This window comes from Anomalospiza imberbis, chromosome 11 (assembly GCF_031753505.1).
Source record: "Anomalospiza imberbis isolate Cuckoo-Finch-1a 21T00152 chromosome 11, ASM3175350v1, whole genome shotgun sequence".
Lineage (NCBI taxonomy): Eukaryota > Metazoa > Chordata > Aves > Passeriformes > Viduidae > Anomalospiza > Anomalospiza imberbis.
The window spans coordinates 15,557,096-15,582,438 of NC_089691.1; the positions used below are offsets into that span (position 1 = coordinate 15,557,096).

The 25,343-nt window shown below is 41.9% G+C and overlaps 1 protein-coding gene across 3 annotated transcripts in view; it reads left to right on the top strand.

Annotated features, from left to right (window-relative positions):
* The window catches only part of PTPRG (protein tyrosine phosphatase receptor type G), a 389,287-nt gene that overhangs the window by 289,244 nt on the left and 74,700 nt on the right, over window positions 1-25,343 (top strand). For all 3 annotated transcript variants that reach the window (XM_068202110.1, XM_068202112.1, XM_068202111.1), the window contains 4 exons: window positions 3,757-3,914; window positions 8,065-8,257; window positions 21,648-21,832; window positions 23,775-23,883. In XM_068202110.1, the coding sequence (XP_068058211.1) occupies window positions 3,757-3,914; window positions 8,065-8,257; window positions 21,648-21,832; window positions 23,775-23,883 (645 nt within the window). The remainder of the gene's footprint in view (window positions 1-3,756; window positions 3,915-8,064; window positions 8,258-21,647; window positions 21,833-23,774; window positions 23,884-25,343) is intronic.

Sequence of the window (25,343 nt, forward strand, 5' to 3'; positions counted from 1 at the left end):
GAAACTGCATTAGTGGGGTGATGTTTTGGATACTGCTCTTTGCTGCATCACCACCTGGGAGCACTGGTGGCAGCAGCAGGTTATTGTTCTTTCCCAAGGGAATGCTCAGTATTTCGAGGGCCTGTCTTCAGGGTCAGGATCTCTGGGGCTCTGCTTTCCTGAATGTTTATATTTCTATTTGGGTGCTCAGGTGCTGAGATGGGGGGAGGACAAGGAGCAGCAGAAGAGAGCATTGCAGGGCTCTGGTTTACATGTGAGAGTGAGTAGGTGGCTCATGGGTCAGTTTTGCAGCATTGATTTCAGTGATTCACAGGTGCTTGCAGGTGAACACATTTGCTTTGCTGTCTTTTATTGCTTTTGTCTGCCAGTTATTTCCTAGTACCTGTCAGCAAATGCTGTCCCATCAATCATGTAGTTTCCAGCCTTTTCCACTTCCTTCCTCCTAGAAACTCCTCACTCCACTCAGTCTGTTCCCAGACTATTGGACACAGTTCATGCCCATCCCAGGCACTGTAAATGGGAAACAGGAGCTGGCAATAAAAGACAGTGAAGAAAGGTTTGTTATTATTTCCAACCTTGTTCTTTTTCATTTAGTAGGAACTATATATACATACACACACGTGCATGTGTGTATATATATATATATATATATATATATATATATATATGTATATGTATGTATTAAAAATATTTCTATGATAATCAGTGAATGCTCTTGCTTAGCCTGGAAATTATTCTCCTTACAGTTTTATCAACAACAATAACTGACTTAACGTTGAAATCTTTAAAATTATATGACTTCAAAATGCCATTTTCAAAACTGTCTCAAGGTCTTAGGAACTTTAATTTCATGGCATTTACTGTTTCAATATGCTCTTGAAGGATATGGCAGGCAGGCAATGAAGTTTCAAAGTCCCTTTTTCTTTAAGCTTCATGTGAAGGTCTTTGTGACTCTGATTTCTAAAGCTCTGCACCATGCATCTAGATGGCAAGCGATACAAAAAATGGTATGTTTTCAAAAGTGTCACATTTTTAAAGCATAATCAATTGATTATCATCTATTTTAGCAGTAATTTTAATCCAATTATATGTATTTTTTTTCATTTTAATCTTTGGCATTCATTAATGAAAACTTAGAGCGTTGCTTGTAGCCATGAAAAATTAGATCGAGTACACCCTGCCCTACTTAAACTGTGTATTAGCAAAGCTACTTTTTCCTTGAGAAATACTCTTTTTCACAGCTGACTATGACTTCCCAAGTGCTTAGGAAAAAACCCTCCCTAACTGATAACCAAAAATTAATCATAGTCGGATACTTCCAGTTTGCATTCAAATAAGTTATTTCTCTGTCTAAATAAGCTTCCTTTACTTGATTATTCATATTGTAGTTGAAAATGTTTAAAAATGAAAGACAGAGTTGGATGAAATGTAGACTACTTAATACAGTGTGTATTTAATATAAAAGTTATGCATTATTCATTTTTGCAATTTGAATAACTTTGAATTTAGCATCCCTGTTCTTCATCTTTTCCTTTGATGAACAATTAATTATTAAAATATAATATTGTCAGCATATGGCACAAAAATCCTTGAAAATGTAAAATGAGCTTCCTTCTCCTGCCATCCTTTAATAAACAGATACCATATTTGTGGTTTTGCAGAGCCTTTATCCAGCATCTTAAGTGATTCCATCATTGTAATTAAAAGATTACAAAAGTTAGAAATAGTTAAATTGTTAATTTTAACTGCAACGTGTTTTTCTTAAATTCAAGTGGAAAACACTTTTCAAAATGTGCCTCTGCCTCTCAGCTCTTTCATGTGTAGTCATTGGCTGCTAATGCAGGGGGTGTTGGCATATTCAGACACTCTTTGGGATTCATTGTGGCCCACTGTTTCCTGAGTGCTGACACAGAGACAGCTCTGAAATAGAAATCCTGTGTCAAGGTTGGAGTAGTGCATTTGGAAATCAAGTCCTGTGGCTGAGTTTCTACTTTTTCAAACCAAGTTTTGCTGCATAAAAATGAGCCAAGCAAATTAAATGTGACCTTTTGCTGTGATTGTGACTTCTTGATTAGAATCTCTTTGAACTTTGGCCAATCACATATATTTTAGTATTTATTATTTAAGCACACTTTTTCTCACAGAGGTATGCTGTGATGAGGAAAAAATGTGGGTTATTATTTGTTTATTTTCTTTTTGGAGATGCAGATGTGGTCAAAATCTACTTGGATTAGAAGGAAGGGAATTGTTCACCAAGAGGTTGCAGTATTGCCTTGACTTTAATAGAGTTACTCATATTTTGGAATGCTAAAAGCTACGAAAACATCACAGACCTGTTGATATTGTGCAGAAAATAGAAGATACCTGAAGTGTATGTATCATTGGCATCATGCAGCAAGAGTGGAGTTAAAAAAATCCCCCAATTATCAGACTGCTGCTAAAAGGTTTAGGCAACTCCTGATTTGATCAAGACTTCACAAGACTGTGGGATGCTGTGGAAGTGAATTCTGCAGACTTCATCCTATTTGGAAGACGTGTGTGTCAATCACCAGCCCACCTGCTTCTCCCTTCTGTTGGGGTGGGGAGGGGGTGGTGGTGGGTTTGCTCAGCAGCTCTGGTGAGACAGAAAAAAGAGTTCCCTCTGCCCAAGTGTGGGCTCCTGTTTGAGGCATGCAGGATAATGAAAGTAAGGAATAGAGATGTCCTGGAGAGCCCCTCGTGTCAGCCTGCCCGAGGCAGTGAGCACCTCTGCCCAGGCTAAGAGGGCGCTTCAGCCTCTGAGCCAACATGAATTGCAGAGGATAAATGCTCAGGGATGGCAGGGAAATTGCCTTGCCTGCAGCTGTTCCCTCCTTTTTTTTTTTTTGTTTCTTTTTCTTCACGGTGTTAAATATCACCAGCTTGTCACTGTTACTTGCAGGTGAATGCTTCCAGTGCTTAGGTCTGCATTTCAGGCTGTCCAAGGAGATTCTCAGAGAAAAAAAGGTTTGTCCCCAGACTGCTGGACCCTGGGAAGGACTTTCTTGCATATGGGAGAGAGGGCAGCACTTCTACCTGTGAGACCTATTTGTGGTGCAGTGCTGGCTGTGTCTGGCAGCACCCTGGCAGTGCCAGCGTGGGTGGGTGCAGGCAGGCCTGAGCAAGCACTGCTTGGATGTTGCTTTGAGCACCATGTTGAGCTTCAGCAGTGTCCTGTGTCCCTGCTCCTCAGCCCAGCTGCCTGGTCGCTCCCAGAAATGTTTGGCTGAGCAGCATGGCTCTGTCTCCTCCATCTCAGCAATCCACTGAGGGTTTGACTCTGCTCCTGCATCCCTTTCCGCCGCCGGCAGAGATGGGACAGATACACTGCCTGGTGTGCTTTGGTCAGGCAGCAGCAAACAGGACCACTGGGCCTGGCTGTGTCCCACTGGGTTCTGTCTTGCTGCCATCGAGCTGGAGAGCCACGTACTGAATGCTGGAACCGTGGACTACAGCGTTATTTCTGTGCTGACATAAACCAGTGGGGTAGCAAGTGCATTTCACACCTGCACACGTCCAGATTAGGAGGGTGTGTGTTTGGGATGGGGCTGACTAGCATTTTGGCTGCTCTTTTAATAAACCACTCGTCAGCTCTTACAGAGGGTTTCTCTTTTTCATTACATATATGATAAAATATGTTGTTGCCATTACACCTTGTTAGGCTGCCTAGCGATGTGATGTCTGTTTTAAAGACACATTAAAAAAAAGTGTAATCCTGCTTGTCAATCTTCCCTGCAGAGAAGGAGACCTTTCTGGATCCCTTTGTGCTGAGGGAACTTCTGCCAACGTCGCTGGGGAGCTACTACCGCTACACAGGTTCCCTGACTACTCCTCCCTGCAGCGAGATCGTGGAGTGGATCGTTTTTCGGAAGCCTGTGCCCATTTCTTACCATCAGGTGTGTTTGTTTTGTCAGTGAAGCCCACCTCTTAATTTGCCCTCCTTAAGATAGTGATTTCAAAACCCTCCGGTTTAATTTGGAGAACACAAATGTTTCTGTTGACAAAAAAGGAAGTGTCGGTGATTTTTTTAAATTCTCTTAAGTAATATTGTTTCTGAACAGGAGCCATCAGTCTTGAGAAGACAGTACAACATGAAACCCAGTTTCCTTTCAGTGATTTATTTCATATTGTTTTTGTTAAGATTAAATTAAGCTATGGTGTAAATAGTTACATAGAATTCCCTTTTATTCTTTTTAATTGAAACTTTGTTTTCAAAGTAAAGTGAGTGATTTCAGTTCTGCTCAGATTTAGTAATTTGAACTAATTACATTAGAAAAGACATCTTTCCATTAATTCTCCATGCTTAACTGTTTTTATAACACAGTAAAGCTGCCATTATGTGCTCAGCGAGCTGGTGCACAAATCTTTAAAATTAGCACATAGAAGCTTTTAATGCAAATAGACACAATGTCTGGAGTTTGAAGAATTATCCTGATAAAGCAATGTCTAGATGAAGTCAAATGTTTGACAGTTCAGTGTATTTTGACTTTGTAAGACTGTGGTCTTAAGAAAGCCAACCTGCTGGACTTAGTCTTGCCTCTTATCTGTCATAAGCTACTGAAAAAAATGTTTTTACATTACTAATTCTGTCAAGTGCACATGAACTGGGTGATCCTGACTGGCGGATGTTGTGCTCAGAGGTTTCAGAAGTACAGAAGGCACTTGCCATACCCCTGCTCCATGCTTTTTTTCCTATTTTCTAGATCTCAAGGCTTCTCCCTTAGATTCTTTCATCTTTTTTTGACAGTCTGTGTTCAAAATCAGTTGCAGTGCTTCAGCTGAGGCCCTCCAGAGGCTGAGGGACACGTCAGGATTCATGTCTCAGCCACCAATCCTGGTGTTATTTTGCCTGTTCCACAAAAGTGTGACGGTACTGCCAGTGTTCAGCTCCTGGTCAGCAGGAGCCCTTTTGCTGGAGGCTTTCCCTGGAGCTCTCTGGCAGTGCTGAGCACACTGTGCCCCCAGGCAGCCCCCGGTTCTGGCTGGAGCCTGGGACTCTGCACATGGTCCCGTTTGAATCAGACCCCTTGTTTTTTTCAGGCTATTTCTCTGATTGTCGAGATCATTTTGAATTCTGTCCTTGATGCAGGATACTTGCAATCCCTTGTAGCTTTTCACTACATCAATAAGTTTACTGTTTATTATTTGGTGGCTGCAAGGCCTGGCCCATGTTCAGTTTTATACCCTGTGTGCACATCAGGTGGGTCATGACTTCTTTTTTCTTTTTTTAACAAATGCAAATAAAATGGTAAATATCAATTTCAGCTGTCGGCATAAAGGTACTTTATCCTGGCATAGCTCCTTTCCTGTGCTGTACAGAAGTAACTGTTCCAAATCAGGCCTTTAAAATTTGCATTGTGCTGCTCTGTGCATGTGTGTGTGATTGAAGGGCTGGGAATTCTGTGTGTAGACAGACTTTCATTGATACTACAACACATGTGGAATAAATAATAGTATTCCCCCCTCCCCAGTAGCTCTAGATGTGTGTGTTTCAAGAGCCTGCCACCCTGCCACTGCTATGATTATTATTTGTTCCTCTAACAGAAACAGTGTAACATAATCCATTGCCATAGTTTAACCTTCTTTATCACAAACCCCATGAAGCAGTCTGTAATCCCAGGGGATGACAGTGATATTGTTTAAACTTTGTTGCTGTTCCAATTAAATTCGTGCTTTTGTGCAAAATACCTTGCTGGTAAAAGGACAGTAGTGAAGCGGTCCATTTGTGGAGGCTTCTCTATTTTATTTGCAGTCCTCCACCATCATCATCTTCCCTGATAATTAGACAACAAACCAGGAGAAGCTGTGTCACCCTGCGGATGCATTGTAAAGCTAAGTGCATTCAGTGACCCAAAGCATGGCATTATCTCTCGTAATGCATACCTCAGAGAAGCTCATTGTGCTCACAACAGTTTCAGTGTTTTTAATTGCCATTTGTATATCCAGCCCTTAGAAAACTACACATCAGGCTTTAATGGTTTGTAATTGCATGACTCAGAGTTTTAGATCAGGTTTCCCTGGATCTACAATAGTCTTACAAGAGCTTTTAATTTCTTCTTCTGAACAGGAGCTCTTGTACTCCTTGAAGAGCATGAATGTAGCTCCTTGACTGCAGATTTTAGAATATTTTTTTTTCCTGGCAGCTATAGATAAATTAATTTCTCATTTGTCGTAGATAATATTTTTATAGTGAAAGTGAGGTTGAAATGGCTTATATATACTTCAACACATAAAAAGTAGAAGGTTAAAAATCATGTTTGAATTGGCAGTTGCTAAAATGCAATTATACCTCCCCAAGGTAGCATGGCAGGAGAAAATATTTTAAAAGTTCTCTCTGAAAGTTTAAAAATTCAATTAATGTCACAGATGTCTAAGCCTAGAAACTTGACTTCAGAGAAGGAGTTACTACCCAAGTTCTTGAGCTTTTATAAAGTCACCTTAAGCCCTGTTAACTGGCTTCATCAAAACTGCTTCCAGTGCATGGAGTGCAAAAGGTATGTAAATAAGCACAAGAGTTTTGAGCTGTGCTTTTATTAGAAGGGTATAGCAGGATCATCTGTTGTGGGGGTTCTTTTTAAGACAAAAGTGTAAGTCAGTCCTTTTGCCCCTTTTTGAATCCATCCTCCTATGCTTTTGAGAGTGTCCTGCTACTAATTAGGAAGTGGGTTTTGAAATTTTTCAAGATGTTTCTTTGAAAGAATCAGAAACAGAATTGTGTTGAGACCCTGGGAATAAGGTATTCGTATAAGATGCAGGGAAAAAAATACAATTCAAATCCCAGCATCCGCACCTGCAAGCCTGGAAGCAGCACCTGAGCTCTGGAAGTGGCACCTGAGCTCCCTGCCTGCAATGGGAACTGGTCATTGGTGGTCACCCCTCCCTGCTCATGCCCTGCTGTCCCTCTGCTGAAGTGGGCTCTGATTACTGGTTTGAAGGGAAATTAAAGAATGGTAGTGGGTGCCTCATGAGCCAGTGGATGATGCTTAACTGCTCTGTTACACACTTCTTTGATTATTTTTATCAGCTTTATCAACTGAGGCTGCCGTGATAATTCTTCCAGTTTTAAGATTTGGGGCTCACATGCTTCTCCAGAGCTTTTAGAGCAGACACACTTAATGAAAAGTGTGTAAATTTCAGTGACTTGTCATTAAGCTATGAATGTTACTCAAGTCCCTTTTTGAATTCCTGGGCCAGATTCTGTGCTCCCAAAATCTATATTATCAATATGTGTAACTGATGTGATGCAAACAATATCAGGACTGGTTCCTTCTCTGCTCTGTCTTGCCCAGTCTTTCCAGCAGCAACATAACTAATTCTAGTTTTTGTCCTGAATGATAACAAGGTAACAGTAAATGCTGTACCTACCTTGATAGCTGGGAGAAAAACATTAGCTGAAAATATTTCCTCCTTAGTTTGCTAGAATTTTTTTTCTGAGAAACACTAAGATACGAAGTAACAGAAAAGTTTTCCAATTACAGTTCTTTCTTACAGGTTAATATGTTTTCTTATAAATAGCTCAGATCTGAATCCAACAGAAGAAACTTATTCCCAGAGGAGTATATGCTAGCTGTGCCTAAAAGTACTGCAGAAGCTGTCTGTGAAGCTTAGCCTGGCAACTAAACTTCGTAAGGTGTTCAGAGATAAGGAAATATTGCCTTATCCAGGATAAAGCTCTCGGTGTGGAATGACCTGGAAGCACTTTTTGACGCAATACTGTGAAACAAAATGGTGCCAGCGGTGAGGAAGGTTTGGCAAGGCTGTGTCACACACAAAAGGGATCTTAAGGGCAAATGTTTCTTTGCCAATAACAGATGTCCACGGGTTCTAGAAGGCCTTCTCCCATGCTGGGCAGGATAAGCCCTGTGCCGAGATAAGGTGGCTGGCAATAATTTCAGTGGGCAGTCTGACTTCCCATGTGCTTTTATCAGTCTTGGCATCAACATTTTACTTCCTTCCATTTTGCTGTCTTATCAGCCACCCAGATTTCACCACATTGTTTTTCTAATTAACATCCCTTCTCTCCCCTGCCATGATGGCTGTGGCCAGCTGGAGGCATTTTACTCCATCTTCACCACTGAGCAGCAGGACCATGTCAAGTCCGTGGAGTACCTGAGGAATAACTTCCGACCACAGCAACGCCTGAACAACAGGAAGGTATCCAAGTCTGCTGTGAAGGATGCTTGGAACCAAGATATGACAGACATCTTGGAAAATCCACTCGGCACAGAAGCTTCCAAAGGTAGATTATACTTTAGAATTTTACACTTGACTAATAGGAGAACTTTTTCTGTCTACTTTGTCATCAAATGGTGTCAAGAACAGCTGTGAGCTACCAAAGAAATTATGCAGGTTGTGCAGGCATTCCTTGTTGGTAGGTGTCAATAAATTAGCTAATTCTGCTTATGCTGCAAATACCTGTAGAATTCGCTGTCACAAGGTGCCATGACAATACAGCCTTAGAATATGTGGGTCTCAAAGCCACAAAATATGAATCTCAAACGGCAATGTCCCTGGTTCTGCCAACTGGCTGTAGGGTCATGGAGATGCCAGACAAAAAGGGAAAACCAAAGGGCCAAGGTCAGAGGTAAAAGTTCAGCCCCATTAGCACTGGGGCATTGGGTGTTTGAATGGAAATAGAGTACCTAGATGTGGTTATGGGTTTCATTTCTCCAGTAACAAGACTTCTGAAAAAGTGCCGACCTTTTAATTCAACATTTGTATCAGTCTGTTGGTAATGGTGACAGGAGGAAAATAATCTCATCCTTTTAGGCAGGTGATTTTCTAATGTCTTGCTGAAGTGTTTAATGTGCATTTTTGTAGAGCAGCTGGTGCTTGCTTCTGTCAGACACCGGCTAATGAGCTGGAGGGAGGTTCCTGTCACACTGGCACAGGCAGCCCTGGCTAGAGGAGCACATCAGAAATTGAGGGAAATGTGTTCTGGATAAAATAAGACTAGAAATAAATGTAATTTACTACTTTTATTTGCCTTAATTTTACCGACTGGTGTTATTTATAGGTGAAGAAATCACATGTACTTTTCAGTCTTCAGTCTTGCGAAGTGCTTGGTGTTTAACCTCTACCAGTAGAGGTAAAGAATAGAGGGGCAGTTTGCCAGAAGGAAACAGCTAAGCAGATTTACAAGGTTCCCTTTTTTACCTGGCATTTTCACCTGGCCAGGCACAGAAAGTGCAGATTTTAGAGGATGTGAATCATGAAAACAGCTGCAATCAGCAACCTCACCTTCCCAAGAGAGTGCTGGGAGAGTGTATTTCTCAGGGCTCATTATTCTCTGAGCATGCTTATCTATATATATAATATACACGTACACAAACCTTATGTACAAGGCAGCCTTGGGACAGAGAATTTACATCAGAAGTGAGAAGGAGATCTTGGGAACGAAGAAACTCTGCTACGCTCGGATGCTCTGGCCTGTAGTTTTCAATCAGTGTTGTAACAGCAACATGTGTCAGTAATTTCTTCAGTTATATCCTCTGTACATATTATTTACCCAGAACAGTGATGAAAGTTAATGAGTTACATTATGCTAAAAGTGACAAAACTGACTAGTTTTTATTTTGAGTGCAGCCAAGGTACAACTGTAAAACATTCAAGGAGATTTAACTGCTTTGGCCACATGCCTGCATATTCCTCACCTTGCTGGATTGTTTTTAAGATTATAAAGAATCTTGGGGTGGTTTTCATCACCATAGTAAATAACTGAAACCTACAATTTTGTCAGAGCATTACAAACACTAAGGTCTATAGTTAATGGGCTGATCTTGAATTTGGAGCTGTCAAAGACCAAAGGAGCACCTTGAATAACCAGAAAGATTCACCATGACTTTGATCTTTAGGAACCAAGCACACTTGGCTTAGTTATCATGAGGTGAGCCAGTCTACAGAAGCAAGGGGCCAGCACAACCATTAGTCCATGTTTATGTGGTTTGGTTCTTGGGGACTTGTTTCCTAAGCAGGTTCTCCATGCATCCTCTGCCATTATCTTCAAGTACCCCAATGCTCTGTGTTTGTGCCTGCCTGGGAATTTGAATTTGTGACATGAGAGACCCTCAGGTGAGGAACATGCATTTCCCATGGTCTGACAACATTCATTGTGCCATCTAATAGCAGGGGTGAGGCTGGAGTTGGTGATTTCTTCCTCCCCCTCAGCTTTTGCTCTAGGAGGCTAATGGCTGGGCAGCCGGTTGTTTTGTACCAGCTCTGTTAGCTTGTCACTTCCTGGGTTGAGTGCACATCAGGGGATACTGAAAATAGGTCCATTTTTTTCATGAACTTAAGATAAACAGGTTGGTGCAGTGTTGCTAACACCAAGTGTAGTATATCCTCCTAAGGTTACAGGGCTGAGATATAGCTGTTCAGAAATATAACAGCGTGGATGTTTCTGGCCCCTTTTTTGACAAAGGTGAGCAGTGATGATGTGCCCGGTCCACTGCACATTCTGAACTACTGACATATAAATAAAATGAGTTGAAGTCATAATACTTGAGTGAAAGCAAAACCTGTTGTTTATTCAGCTAGTAAATATAGTACCACTTTATACGGTGTCATTCATGCAAAAGCACTGAGGAACAGAGTGCATGAAGTGCTTTCCAGTCTGACAGTCTTGCATACAAGTATAGAAGAGTGTAAGGTTAGCATTACAAATTTCTTTTATGCAGATTCTTCTGCATACCTCCTGGTCGCACCTCAATGCTTTCCATATTGCATTAGGCAATGTGACCAATGGCTGTCACAGGTTGACTCTTGTCTGCCTTCCCTGTTCCTGATTTGTGTGTTGGAGAAAAAGGCATGGTCACGAAAATGTGTCTTTTACTTGCTGCAAGGTGATATGGTTTGTGATGGTCTTCAGCTCTGCAGGGTAAGTTCGGGTATGTTTGTCGGTGTGAATTTTTGCAATTTGTTTCCTCTGTCACACTCTATTAAGTCTGTGGGCAGTATTGCTAATCTGGAAAACAGTGTAGCATTCATTATGTAAGCCTTTCTTATTTTGGAGGAAAATGTGCCCAGAACAATTTGCATAATGTTCAGAATAATTTTCAGAATTCCCTGGTGAATAGGGAATTTCAGATCAACACAAAGCAGTGGTCCATTGGCAAATGTGCCATCCTGAACAGTTTGGGACCAAAGAGGAATGTCTTTTCTCTCAGCTATTAAAGCTATCTCAGGTCACAGAACTGTGACCAGTAGCATAACCTGCAGATACACTGGAGGAAAACTTTCTCACTCTATACCAGTCCTCTGAGTATTTCCTGAGCAAAGCTCCAAAAGTGGTGGCATTTGGTAAAAGAAAGGTCTTCTGGGAAAGGCTGTTTTAGGTCAGTGCTCTTGGATCCAGTTTGTTAACCAGTGTGAATGTTACCAGCCTTTTGCTTTGCAGTTACTCTCCTCTCCCTTCTCTTTTTTTAATTCAAAAGAGGCAGTGAAGACACAGGCATTGTTTTCAATCATCAGAATACAAGATGGTGAAATACTTCAGCTCATTTGGACTAATTTTTCACTTACAAGTGAAAACTTCAGATTTTCTTTTGTGTCAGAGTTTAACAGGAAGAGTTTTCCTTTATTCCATTATCTCATTGCTTCCTCCTATTGGCAAAAACTGATTTAAAACAGTTCTCTTGATGACTGCTTGTATGCCTAGAATAAAAGCATATGCATAAGACCTTTGCTGAATCAAAGTCCATGAGCTGAGCTTAATTTTTAAGTTGACCCTGGAGCTATTTCAAAAACCATACAGATGATGTTTAAATATTTTATTTCTGAAATACACCATCCAGGTTAAATACTGTTCAGCTATGTAATTTTAACAGCTGGTGGGTTGATAATAAACCCTTGTATAGTGATACTTTTTAAGAAGATGAAACTTTCAGAGATCCAAGCTATACAGTGGATCATACTGTTAAATGAGGCAGATCATCATTTAACATGAGGGCTCATCCATGTTGCAATACTAATTTATGTAAAGTTTTGAAAAGTTAGAGATTCTCTGTACAGACATTGTAAGCCAAGAATGCATTTGTAAAGCATTAATCAGATACTGTAATTATCAGTGCCTGTGGCAGTGTCTGACTTTCTGGACAAGACAATCTCTGTTAAAATTGCTTCCTTTCTTCTCTGGCCTGTCCTCTGTGGCTCAGGACTATGTTGCTCTGTCACATCATATATTGTGCTCCTGCAGCTCCTGGGCTGCTTTCAAGCAGCTCTGGTAGAGGGATTGCTAATTATTTATTGCTTTAATGGTGTACATTGCTGTTCAGGGACAAAGAGAATTTTTACATAAAAGTCCATCCAGTTCAAGGATCTGGGTCTGCCAGGGATTCTTACTACTTTCACATGTTGTCCCATCAAGCAGAGCTGTATTTTCAAAACATTACCTGCTTTAGGAAAGGTGTAGGCATGGAAACTCAGGAGGAAAAGGTGTTTCATTTCCTTGTCTCAGGAAGTACCCCATGTGCAACAATACCTGCCCATTTTATTTTGCAGCTGATTTCATCAAATGTTGTTTTTTATATATTTTTTTTTAACACTCAAGAAAACCCTTTAACCTTTCTACTCATTAAATATGCTGCATGCCTTACAACACTTAAACAAGCATCCCATGTGAGGGGCTCTTGACATCAGAGTTTACTTTCACAGATGCCTGATTACTTTCCCAAAGGTGTCTGATTACTCTTTGCTGGAGTCTCAAATGATGCTGTTTCCCATCAGTGGGATTTTGCCTCAAAGTACCATCTGTAATTATGATCCTAGGCGAAGTTAAATAATGAGCAGTCATAAATTCACTCCAGTAAAATTTAGCTTTGGACTCTAAATTAACAGCTGGGACATTTCTCTAGTACTGTACAGGTGATCGTTTTCCTTACTGGTTTTAGTTATGTGGTGGTAATTCACAGTTTGGAAGTCCTTTTAACTTAATGCCACTAAAACATGGATAGAAGATATTTGGATTTTCCTCCCTGCAAGCCTTGTGCTGGAAGCAGGGCTCAGGCAGAGGCCTGCAGCCAAAGGTACTGCACTGCTCAAGCAAAGCACTTTAGCTCTTATTCACCATTTCATGGCTCCTGGTGCCAGAAATGAGACTACAGCCTTCTGTAAAGGTGTTGCCTTTCTGCAGAGCATTGGAGTGCACCTCCCATGCAGCAGCATCCAAAGGTGCAGAGGTTCAGTGCACTGACATCAACACTTTGAGGCAGATAGTCTAGAGCATTGGCAGCAGTGTTTCTGAATGAGAACAAGTTATTTGTCTCATTTATAGCCTCTGTTATTACTCCCAGTAATTTGGTTTTGCTTTCTAAATGCCCATGTTTTATGAAAATTGTCTCAAAACAACTTTGCAGTCTCTTCATGCCCTCAGGTTCTCTCTGGGAGTCCAGAAAGAGTCTTAGGCAGAGAAGTTCTACTCTTGTAGAATGTCATTTTTATGTTTTAGTCAAACCTAAATTGCTCAAAATACTCCATAGTAATATGTAACATATCCAAAACAACAACAAAGTGAAGGTGAATTTAAAATTATTCATAATTGAAAATTTAACTGAGGATGGCTAAAGCAAAATTTAGCTATTTATTTTATTTAAATATCAGAGGGGGAATGGAAATAAACAAGAACCTTTTAAAGTTAATTTACAGTATGTTTACCATTAGCATTGATTATTTTTGTCCTTTGAAAGAATCTTGGAAGATTTCTTCATGGATTAATAACTCTTTCCTCATTTTCTTGGACAACTGGGTTTCTCCTATTTGCTTTTTGATTTAATTTTGCTATGGAAGTTATAATTTCCCAGTTCTATTCCCCTCTAAATCAGGTCAGCACCCTACTAGGTGTGGTGCAAATGAATTCATGTCTCATCATTAGGACTTCTGTTGGTGTAGCAGCCTGGCTTGGTCCCACTTGAGAGTGGTGACACTGTCCTGCTCATTGCTCGTCCTGGATCTTTGTGCTGCAGAGCTGCCCATCTGCCACTGCCTTAGTGCTCCAGTAAAGGGACTCACCTGCAGCTGCAGGAGTCTCTTTTTGAGCCTCAAGTGGCTGCTGAATGCACATTTTAGGCAGAAATCAGTGTGTTCCTTCTGCATATTGCATCCACAGCCCTGTCTTGCTCTGCAGCACTGGCTGGGTCCTCGTGTCTGCAGTTGTCTTGGGAAGTGTCCTGCAAAAGCAGGAACGGAGAGGCTTCTGCCTTCCAGACAGTTTCAGGTCAGGTGGAACACAAAGCTTTTCATTAAAAAAACAGACCAATTTTGAGGGGGAATCAGATGCAAAAAGGTGTGGTGCTTAAACCTGACATAGACCTCATGCTTCCCTTGCAGTGGTTCTGTTCTGTGGGGTTCTGTTTTACACCTGTAGTGACTTCTGTGTGGTTGTAATGGGAGGAGTGTGTGTGCCTGGGCCTGAATGTAGTGAACAATTTGTCAGTAGATTTATTAGTAAGCACTAAGTCACTGCTTACACTTCTTCGGAGATTATAAAGGGTCCAAACCAACAGAGCAAGAGGAATTCCGCGTGAAAGTGTAGGTGTGGTTTGGGTCCACAGCTGCCACTAAAGCTGGAATAGCTGAGCTTGATGATTTATTCCACTTACACCTGGAGGGAATTCCTTTCTGCACTGCCTACCTGCTGGCCCAGCTGTTCAGCCCACAGAAGTACTAATTTTAGTTTGAACCATGAGTCCCTGCAGCTCATCCTTTAAAAAGCATCCAGAAACTATGAAAGGAAAGCTGCTTTCCTCATCTAATTTTGGGCATCCCACAGACATGTATTGGGAGGCTCTACCAGCCCTATTGCTGTGTCCTTCCTATGCTGCCCAGGCCAAAGAGCCCTCACTAGAACATTGGAAAGGTCAGCTTGGCTAACAGAGCAAATATGTGTCCTTCTGGCAAGAAATCCTTCTTTCTCCCCATTGATACTGTTTGTGCCACTGAATGTGATCACACATGTGGCACAAACACACAGTGTAAATAAGGGCACAGGTGTACATTTGAAACACAAGTCACCCTCTGTGTGCACACCTGGATGTGTGCAATACAAACACAAAACTTGCAGGGCAGGTCCTTGTTGGACATCAGTTTAGCTCAGCATGGCATCTGATCTGCACTGCTGAGGACTCAGACCACAGCTGTAGAAACAGTATTTGTGGAAGATGAGAAATACTTTGGTGCAAACACACAGTCCATGCCTTTCAGTAAAACAGGATCTGTTGCTGTGATGCCATGGAAAATTAGGTGCTACAAAGACATACAGGTATTAATCTAAATGCTGGTTGTGTGTACACTTTGGGAAATGGGCCAGCAACAGAGGGGCAAACCCCAGCTTGTCCAGATGCTCTCTGTCAGAGGGACCCGTGTGCCCATTTCCTTATGAGGTTATTTCACAGAGCTCATAAAACAAGTGTGGGGTCTGTGCCTCACACCTCAAGAAACAACCCTGTCTGTTTGAAGCATAGTGGAAGGTAAGAGCAGGGAAGATAAATAGTCTGTCTCCTAGCTACATTCTGCCTGTGGATTGAAGTAGATCAACACAAATATTTGTGTGTACAGCATGCTCTGGAGCCTGCCAATGCCTGCTGGCAAAGTGCAGGCAAAGGTAAAGGAAAAATGTGTGCTACTCTTTAAAGCAATTATCCTTATGTATTAATAATGTCATTTATAAGCACTCTGAGAATTCAACAATGTACACTGAAGCAAAGCTGAAAAACTGCAAACATTTAGTAAAAGAAGAGGGAAAATGTTATAAGTATGCCTCTTAGCCCTTTCTGATATATTTAAGCCTGTGTTGTCTCTGCATATGATCTTCATAGTTTATTTGTTATCCTTTGGGAGCACAGCCCTTGCTGAACTCTGGGATTGAATCTGACAGCCCAAAGCATGCTCTTGTTTATTATGGATTGGGAGTCTCTTCCCAAGCACCTCCACTGAGTCACACCAGTTCAATGTAGCTGAATCTGCCCCTGTATCACTTCCTTCACCATGGCACTGAAAACAAGTGAGAGTTTTCTCATTGCAGCATAACCCATATTTTTGCATTTCAGGGTTTATTTGAAGTTTTGAGGATCTAATAATGAGAAGGAATATATATGTGTGTGTATATAGGTATAGATGTAGATGAAAGTATTCTTCTTCTTTTTTCTGTTGGTGACGTTGCTTTTTTCTTGTCTGCAGTCGGATTCCTGGGGTGACAGATCTGAATGAACTTGGTGCAGTGTTTTGGCAGTAGCACAGGCACTGACCACAGCTTGCAGGCAGTCTGAAATCATCTGGGATGCCTGTGGCTGAGTTGGGTGTCATTACAACAGAAGTGGTGCATCTGTTCTGCAGGACTGGCCCTTCCAGCTCCTTCTCAGGGCTGGAGCAGAGGGGAAGGAAACACCCTCTCTCCCCCAAGAACTTGGCCACCAAATTGTTTGCCCCTATGGCAAAGAAAGACATGAAAACCCCATACTGACCTCTCAGTTTCTCTTGTACTGAGCATGGGGGAAGAAATGCCCCAGCTACCTTCCTTTGTGCTCCTGTTTTGTAAGGGAGAGATGCTGTTCCCTGCCACTCATCCTGTTGAATGAATCATCCTGCGTATCCAGACTAGTAAGAAAAAGAAGTGAGGTCTCTCTCGCCTTACAGCCAGGAGCTGCCTCCCAGAGCAAAACAAGACCCTTGTCCCTGTCTTTTAGTTACCACTGAGCAGCTCTGAGCCAGTAACATGCTATGGGCACATCCTGATGCTGATGTTTCCCCTTCCAGCTATGAATTGCCTTAGAAGATGCCCATGTCACCACAAGGGATTCAGGATCTCACTGTCACGTTGCTTTTCTGTGCTGAAAATTGTCAGGGCTTCAGCACACAACGTGTATCCCACGGCACCAAGGAGAGGAACAGCAGTTTTGCATTGCTGAGACATTCAGCAGGAGGTAGAGAGTGGGATTTTTCAAAGGAGGGCATAGCACAGCTAGAAATAACTGCCTTTAAAGTGGTGACATTTTTATGCATGGACAAGCTAACTTAGAACATTTTTAGAGGATTTTATAAATCCCGCTGAGCCCAGTGCAACTAAATTCATCATATGAAGACCTGTTTTACAGGGAGGAAGTATACAAGCCATAACTGAATACACATTTCTTGCACTCTCACAAAGTTTCCCTAAATAGGTCTTTCCATAACCACAGGTAGCATATGCAAAAAGCATGATGAAACCCAGAAAGTTTGGCTGGTGTTGCACTTCTGTCTTTGAAAGAGAAATGCAGGCTGCTTTTAAGGAACAATATTAATTTTAAAAAGCTGCAATATTCTCTTACATGCCATTTCAGCATTCATGGGTGTGTCTTAGTATCAGCAATTAATTTTTGCAAAGCAACAAGCCCCTTTTTTTGTCTTTCAACTCACTGAAATTGAGCTGCCAGGAGCTTTTGGATTAAGCTTTATCAGGCTTTCAGTTAGGAAAGCCTTGTGGAGGTTACGTAGCCAAATACAACATACAAATCAAATTATGGGAGAAATGAATGCAGAGTTGTTAAATTAATTTTGTTTGTTCCAGCCCACTGGAATGTTTTTAACATGGAGAAAATCATTCTCTGCTGTATGGCTGGCCTGCCCGGTGCTTATGACTGTGTCAGCATGCTGCATTCGTCTGCCAGTGGCAAACAGGCTTTGTCCAGGCTTGAGTGAGCCCTGGAAGATGAGGCTGGCCAAGATGCTGGATTCCCCCCTGCCTTCCCCCATGGCTGATCTGCAGAGAAAAGCCTGGGTCACACTGCTGGGCAGCCCCACACATGGCCAGCAGCTGGGAGAGCCCCTGAGGCTGCCTGAGTTGGGTCAGAGGGGCTTCCTCCAGATGCACCTGTGCAATGCTTCTGCATCTTCAGGACTTTTCCAGAAGGCAGGAGCTGGCTTGTTTGCCAGGTTCTCCCAGTTCAGGTCATCCCTGACAGGAAGGTGAGGGTGTTTTTTTCCCTCCAAGAGGTCCAGGGCATGTCTGTGCCTGCAGTGGGGCATGACCATGGTACTGCCAAGGCTCTTGCCCATTCAGTGCCTCTGGTTGCCCCAGCTGGGGCTTTCTGTTTCCACAAGTCTTGGCATGGGACTGCTATCCCAGGACACAGTGGCTTTGATGTCCTGCCAGACCTATGCAGGTATCTGCTCAGGATTGCACACACCACAGAAAGACATCCTGAAAGCCTCCACAATATTTTAATATCCCTCAGGATCTGAATTTTAAACAGTGCATTAGTAATATTTTTTTCTAAAATTAGCTGAGATGGTATTTCAGTGTGGAATAATGCTGGTTGTTGGTTTTGAGTCTTTTTTTTTCTCTAGAAATCCTGAATTCACAGTTTTTTGTTGTTTTTTTTTTAATTAAGCCTGGTTTTGTTAAAAAAAAAAAAAAAAGGAAAAGAAAAGCTTGTGTTTCTCTTTAGTATGTCCTGATTAAACTTCCCCTTCCCTGTCCCAACCTCTTCCTGCATTTCTATCTCTTCTTCAGCTGCACATTTTGCAAAATCAGTAGAGGTCCTTTAGCCTGTGATTCTTTTAATCTTCTTTGAAAAATCCAAGGCACAGAGAGTATTGAAAGAAAAATTAGATGTCTAGGAAATGCCAGTTGTTTTATAGGTGGTCAAATCACTGGACTTTTTTTCCTTGCCTTTCAGACACTCACTATGTTATTATGTATCACATTAATTAAATCATCAAATTGAATTATTGGATCAAATGTTTCTTTATTCCATTGTGTCCTAAGCAGGTTTAGTTAAATTAATAAAACCATATGTTTCATTTTATCAAAAAAAAAAAAAAAAAGATTTCTTTTTTGCCCATTCATAAGCTGTTTAAAAAAATGCAGTTGAACAGAAAAGGTTGGTTAACACTAAATTACTTTAGGTTTTCCAGTTACTGCTCTGTGCCTTGGAGTAAATTGAACCAAGTCATCCTAAGTCATGAAAATTTTGTAACATTTACTGAGAAATCAGAGTATTGTAAATTCAGCCTCATTTTAGCTGGCTGTGAATGAGGCCTGTCCTCAGTGAAGTCATCAGAGTCACTCAGGTGATCAGAAGTGCTCATGACCTTCTTGGATCAGGGTGTGGGGTCAGGGAAGGTTTCCTGACTCCGAGCCTGTGGGTCTCCTCCTTATCCTTGGGAAATACCCACTTCTCTGGCTGGCATGGGCTGTTCCAAATGGCATCCAGGCTGGCTACAGGGAGTGGCACAGCACGGGGGACGTGGCTGCCCCCTCTCCCTGGGGTGGCTTGGGGTCCTTGTGTGAAAAGCAGCTGGCCAGACACCGCTCAGAGGGCTGCTGCAATTAAGGTAGATCTCTCTGTCTCTCAGGAAGGTTACCTGCTTGAATTATTTCTAAAACAATTTGATGCATGATTACTTTAAATATATAAATCTCTGCATGTCCTCCTAGAGGACAAGGATTGGGTAAGAGTTTTAGGTCTGGGTAGTGCTTCACCCTGGGCTCTGTCTCTGATGGGATTTGATTAGGTGGAGCGATAAAGGCTGGCCTGGCATTTTGAAGTGTAATTCTGTGATGACAAAGGGCATCAAGGAGGGCAGTTATGATTTATTGGTGCAGTTATCAATAAACAGTGATGTCAGGGAGAATTGATCTGACCATCTCAGCGGAAAGAGGTGAGCATGGAGAGGCATACCAAGGATCAGGGAGCTCTGTAAATAGTGATAACACAGGTGGATTTTGGCTGTCCCATCTCATCCAGGTCCTGGCCACCTTCATGCTGTGCTTTGGGGGGGCCAGGAAGGAACCAGAGGGAAGCCATGGTGTGGCTTCTGCCTTTGTGGCACTGACAGCAGAATGCTGCTTTGATCCCTTCAGCTTGGTGTAAATAGAAACTCAAATTCATTTATCCAATGCTTTCAGCTACTGTTGGGTTTGTTTGTTTTGCTGGATCATCCTTCTGGGTTGAGCAGAAGGATCTACTGCAAAACTGCAGGATTGTCACCCCTCATGGCAAGAGCAGACATCAAGATATTTCCTGCCCAAGCATATTTCTGCAATTCATGTTGTCTTGTTCAGCTAGCTACAAAATGTGAGTTATAACTGCACAAATGCATTTGACAGGCTTTTTTCTATTGTACTGGTAATACTGGTGTTTAAAGCATTTAATCATTTTTATTTAAGAACTGTAGCTATTTCAGTAATATAACAGCAGTGCTGCTTGGCCAACCTGCAAGTCCAGACATAGGAATAGACATACTTCCCCTTCAGTGCTGCCAGGACTCTTTAGAAGTGAAATAATGGCCAAATATACATGCAGTCACATACCTGCAGAGTGCAAACAAGCTCAGTGTGTTGGCTTTACAAGGAAAAGTCATACTGGGAAAAATAATTCTGCAAGCAGTGTCAGCCTGATGGGGCTGGGTGACACTTTGCCAGAAGAGTCCAGCTCCTTTGCCACGCCACATGTCCTTAGGTATCATTGCAAGTGATTTTCCTTGGTTCAGGGTTTATACTGAGAAAGAGAATGTGAGAATCTGCCCTGAATTGGGTATTTTAAACGTGATTTTTAAAGCTTGGAAAAAAAATCTAAACTCTTCCTAGCGGGGAAGGGGATGATGCAGTTTTCCCACAGCATGTGAGTGCCATCTAGTGTTGTGCATCCCCGCCCGGACCTTTCCATGGCAGCTCCTTGAAAAGTTTCCTCCACACTGCGAGGGGACTGTGCGCACCCCGCTCCTGAGGGGACTGTGCGCACCCCACTCCTGAGGGGACTGTGCGCACCCCACTCCTGAGGGGACTGTGCGCACCCCACTCCTGAGGGGACTGTGCGCACCCCACTCCTGAGGGGACTCTGCGCACCCCACTCCTCCAGGGACTGGGCTGCAGTTGTGCCTGGGCATGGTCTGCCCTGCAGAATTTTGGGTTTGGTACTGCTGGAAGCAGAAGCCGTGTTTTTTCTCAGAGGTTAAGCTGTCCCTGTGCTGATGTCCCCACTGTATTAAGCATGGCTGAGAGGTGACTTGTTCCTCCACACTGCAGACAGGGTTAGGAAGGCAGAGCTGCCTGGGGGTTCCTCTGCCTGCTCAGAGATGGCCAAGGCCATCAAAGGGCCACTCTTCCCTGTGCTGGTGATACATTACTGACAAACTGTTGAGCAACTTTAAAGAAAGATATATAGAAAGAGGAGTATAAAATAACTGTAAAAATGTACTAGGTTAATAGGAGAACATTTACTGACCCATATTTTCAGAGGTTTCAACTCTTTCCAGGGCCTGCAGAGCACATTGAGGTATTTACCCCTTAACAGCAGGAGGGTGGGGATGAGAGAAGCTGTGGATCAGGTCCACTGTATTTCTTAATGTTCCCGTGCAGAGCTCTTAAATCACCAAGTTAAAGAGTAGGTGCAAATGTCAGGACTGAGAATTAAGTCGAGAGCTAAGCAACCTGCCTGCAGAGAATGGATTCTCTCATTCACTTTACTCAGGAGAGCAGAAAGCAGCTGCAGGTGGTATTAAATCCCATTGGTCTCAGTGGATTGCAGTCTAAGCTGTTACTGTAGGCCAGGACATTAAAGAAAAAAACCTAGCTTTTAGAGTGAGGCTCTGTTCATTCTGTTTGTTTTCTCTCAGTTATTTAGAAGAGCTTCATCTTTTCTCCTTCTGTTTTTCAGCTTGTAGCACTCCTCCAGTCAACATGAAAGTGCAGCCTGTGAACAGGACAGCGCTACTGGTAACGTGGAACCAGCCAGAAACCATTTACCACCCTCCGATCATGAACTACATGATCTCATACAGCTGGACAAAAAATGAAGATGAAAAGGAGAAGACTTTTACCAAGGATAGTGACAAGGACCTGGTAAAAGCACAGCATCAACCCCAGACATATGTATCAAGCTATCCTTATATTGTTATTTTCTTGGTGGAAGGAGGTAGAGGAGGAAAGCAGTCATTACCTTATAGGCAGGCTAGTGTTTGGCCCACGATGGATTGCTATTTAAGTGTTCAGCATTAGCTGAACGTTGCCTAACAGGCTACCCAAACACTGGAGTGTGAATTTATAGTTTCTGTGAGTGCATGAAGGATTGAATCTGCAGACACTTTTTCATGTAGTGTTGCTGAGAAGCAGCTGGCTCGGGAAATGGTGAGGCTCTGAATACCTTTTGGCTTGAGTTCAACTTACAGATTTTCACATTAAAAGTCTGATCCCCCAAAATCTGTTCATGGGCTCAGGCTTTTCACTGTGCATAGCCCCTTGCAGACTTTGGAGCAATTTCTGGCAGCAAGTGCTGCCAGAGGCAGGAGTTGCATAGTCAGGGCTTGAAGATTATTTTGGAGTGGCCCTGTACAAGCACTGCCTACATCTGGCAGTGTGAGAAAAAGAGAGAAGAGCAAGACAGTTCCAGCACAGATGGAAACACTGCTCTCTCTCCTCCATTTAGGATTTCATCTGCTTGTCATTCTTGTCTAAGTGGAAGCAAGTATTGTACTGGTCCTTAACATTCTCTGCATATAAAACCAGAGTGACATATTCAGGTTTGAAAGGCCTCCATTTATTGTTAATCAAAGAAAGCCTCTAGAATAATGAAATCAGTAATTGTATATGCACATGAAAAATGCAGCAGCACAGTGTTATTCCTAATGACTGTTACCATATTTTTTTTTCAAATACACAGTCCTCTGGGCCCATTCAATCAGTTATACAATAATACTTCTCTTATTCCCTTAGATGAAGCTTCTTTTACTTCATTTCCATTTATATTTCCAATTTCCCCACTAGACATTGTTATCTGGGTCACATTAGGGAACGATCTGCCTCATGAAATCAGAAAGGAATCCATTGAAAGGCACCCAAGGTTATGATGTATTGTAACCTCTCTCTTGTCATAATTTCACACTCTTAAGGGAGATTTTTTAATCAGGTATAAGGAGGAGAGCCTTAATCAGCAAAAATGCGGTGGGCACCATGAAAGCATCCTGTTTTATGTAAAAGAAATAATTACAAGTGCAAGGGATGTGATGGAGTGATAGCTTGGAAATAAATTGCAGTGAGACCTTGTGCTGTTCAGCAGAGCTTTGGGTTAAGAAAGCAATGACAGTCTATTTTAGGGGCAAGAGAAGAGGAAACCCATTTTCAGAGGAAGGTGCAGATTGTTTTCAGTGCTCTGGCAGATACAGTTGGGCTGTCCCATCTTGAGTCAGAGCTGGACACTGTTTTGCTGTGGAGAAAACAATGATTTCAAGTGGCTCATGTAGCTACTCCTGTGAACTGATGTGATTGTGGACTAAGACAACTCTCAGGTCTAGGAGTAAGCAGGGATATCCCAGCCCAGGATGCTCAGCCATCATGTTGCATGGCACACCAGCATCAAATTGCCTTACCCAGTTTGTTGCAAAATAGTCAGTTTGAATATGCAGTGACTTTTCTGGGCTTATCCCGTGTTTGGGTCATGGATCTCCAACTAACAAAATCTTCTTATAATTGCTGTAAAAGGTGAATGACTCGAGTTTTAAGTTTTTCTGAGGAGAGCAAAGACATTGAGGCATGAAGACTGTCATGAGAACACACGTGGGACGTGTTCATTTCTTTCTCATGGGCAGAGTGAGCAGTGTCTGGGTGCATCCTTTCAGCCTTCAGTCTTGCCCTCTCCAGGGAACCACTGAATGTTTCTGTGTAAAATATAGCTTGTCTTACATGGCATAAATGTTCTGTGTTAGCACAATGCTTTATATATTTCAAACTGATCTTGGACAGTACTGTGGGGGTAAAAAACTGAACAATATCTATTTTTTTTAAACAGAAGGCCATCATTAGCCATGTCTCACCTGACATCCTTTATCTGTTCAGAGTTCAAGCAGTTTGCCGAAATGAAATGCGTAGTGACTTTAGCCAGACTATGCTCTTTCAAGGTAAAAAAAAACACATACAAATTTTTACATTGAACTATTCTTTGTTTGTTTAATATTTTCTTTGCAGAGTGCAATATGGTGTAAAGTTATTTCAGAAGATATTTGAATGCATGTAGACAATGCTAATTTCATATTGTGGCCGGTGACTTGATCTGAATCTCATTTCCAGTGAGGAGGGTTTGTCTGCACCTCTCACTGTCAAGTTTTGTCGGGTTTTAGGAGAATTTAGAGCTTTTCTTGGTACTAGTTTTCTGAAACAAATTCATCAGAGACTACTTATGCATCAGAGGCACAGCTATAACAGAATGTGAGTCTGATCGGTGTCTGTTTTATGTAAAGAGGAAAGGAGATCAGTCCTACCTTGACAACCACATGTGGAGACATCCAGGTTTTACCATGCATGCAACCTCAGTGATTTCCAAAACATACATATTTAAAGAAAATCAAAAGAACTAGATGATAAGCTGTCCTTTGTCATAGATTTCCTTTTAAGTTTATTGGAGAAATCTGGTAAAGCTGAGATTTGGTAGAAGAACTTGATTGTTTTAGAGTTTTTTTAAGTGCTAAAGTTTTGCTCCTTCCTGGGAATTTATTATGACATTTTTTATTAAGTAGGGCAAATTTTGCCTCTGATGAGAGCATTCCCTCCCACTCCAGCTTATAGATGCATAAACCTAAAAATGGGTAATGGAAGAATGGAACAAGCAGAGAGTTAAAAGTTTAAATCCTTAGGATGAAGCAAAGAGGTGTCACTTGGATCTGATGCTGTATATGGAACAAAATGAGAGGGGCATTTTTCAGTCTCATTTTCAGAAAGTATGGAGGTTTTGATCCTGCTTTGCTAGCACTTAGTTTCTGAGGGATGTCAAGCTGTGGACATGGTTTAGTTCCGTTGTGGTGGCAGAGAGACCAGGATCAGACAAGTGTCCTGTCCAAGTCGCCACTCATGTGGAGATCTGTTCTTGGTACCTCAGCACAGTGTTTTAGACTTCACTTCTAAGTGCCAGGCAGAAGTTAGAAACTGGTGTATTGCTTATTATGACCTCTTTTACTAGATGATGGAATTGAAAATTCCTTGAAGTTTGGCTACAACAACTGTTTAATCACAGTTAGGAGTAAATCATTACTGGCAGATCTGTAGGAGATCCTTTGGATAGTCTAGCCCAGTATTCAATGCAGTGAAGTGATATACACATCTGCAGTGGGAGTAGATGATGTGATTCCTTCCACAAGTCCCCAAAAAGGAGCCGCTGTTCTAATCTCTGGCTGCACCCAATATCTAACCTAGAAAATCAATCCACTTGAGCTTTCAAAGCATTTATCAGAGGTTGATGATAAATGGTTGATTTATCAGAGGTAGTTGTAGTTCAGCTATATAGCAATAAATAATGATAATATTATAAGAACAGGAAAAAACTATTATCATCAAGTTACTCCTGCTTCCTGTGTAAGTCAGGGTG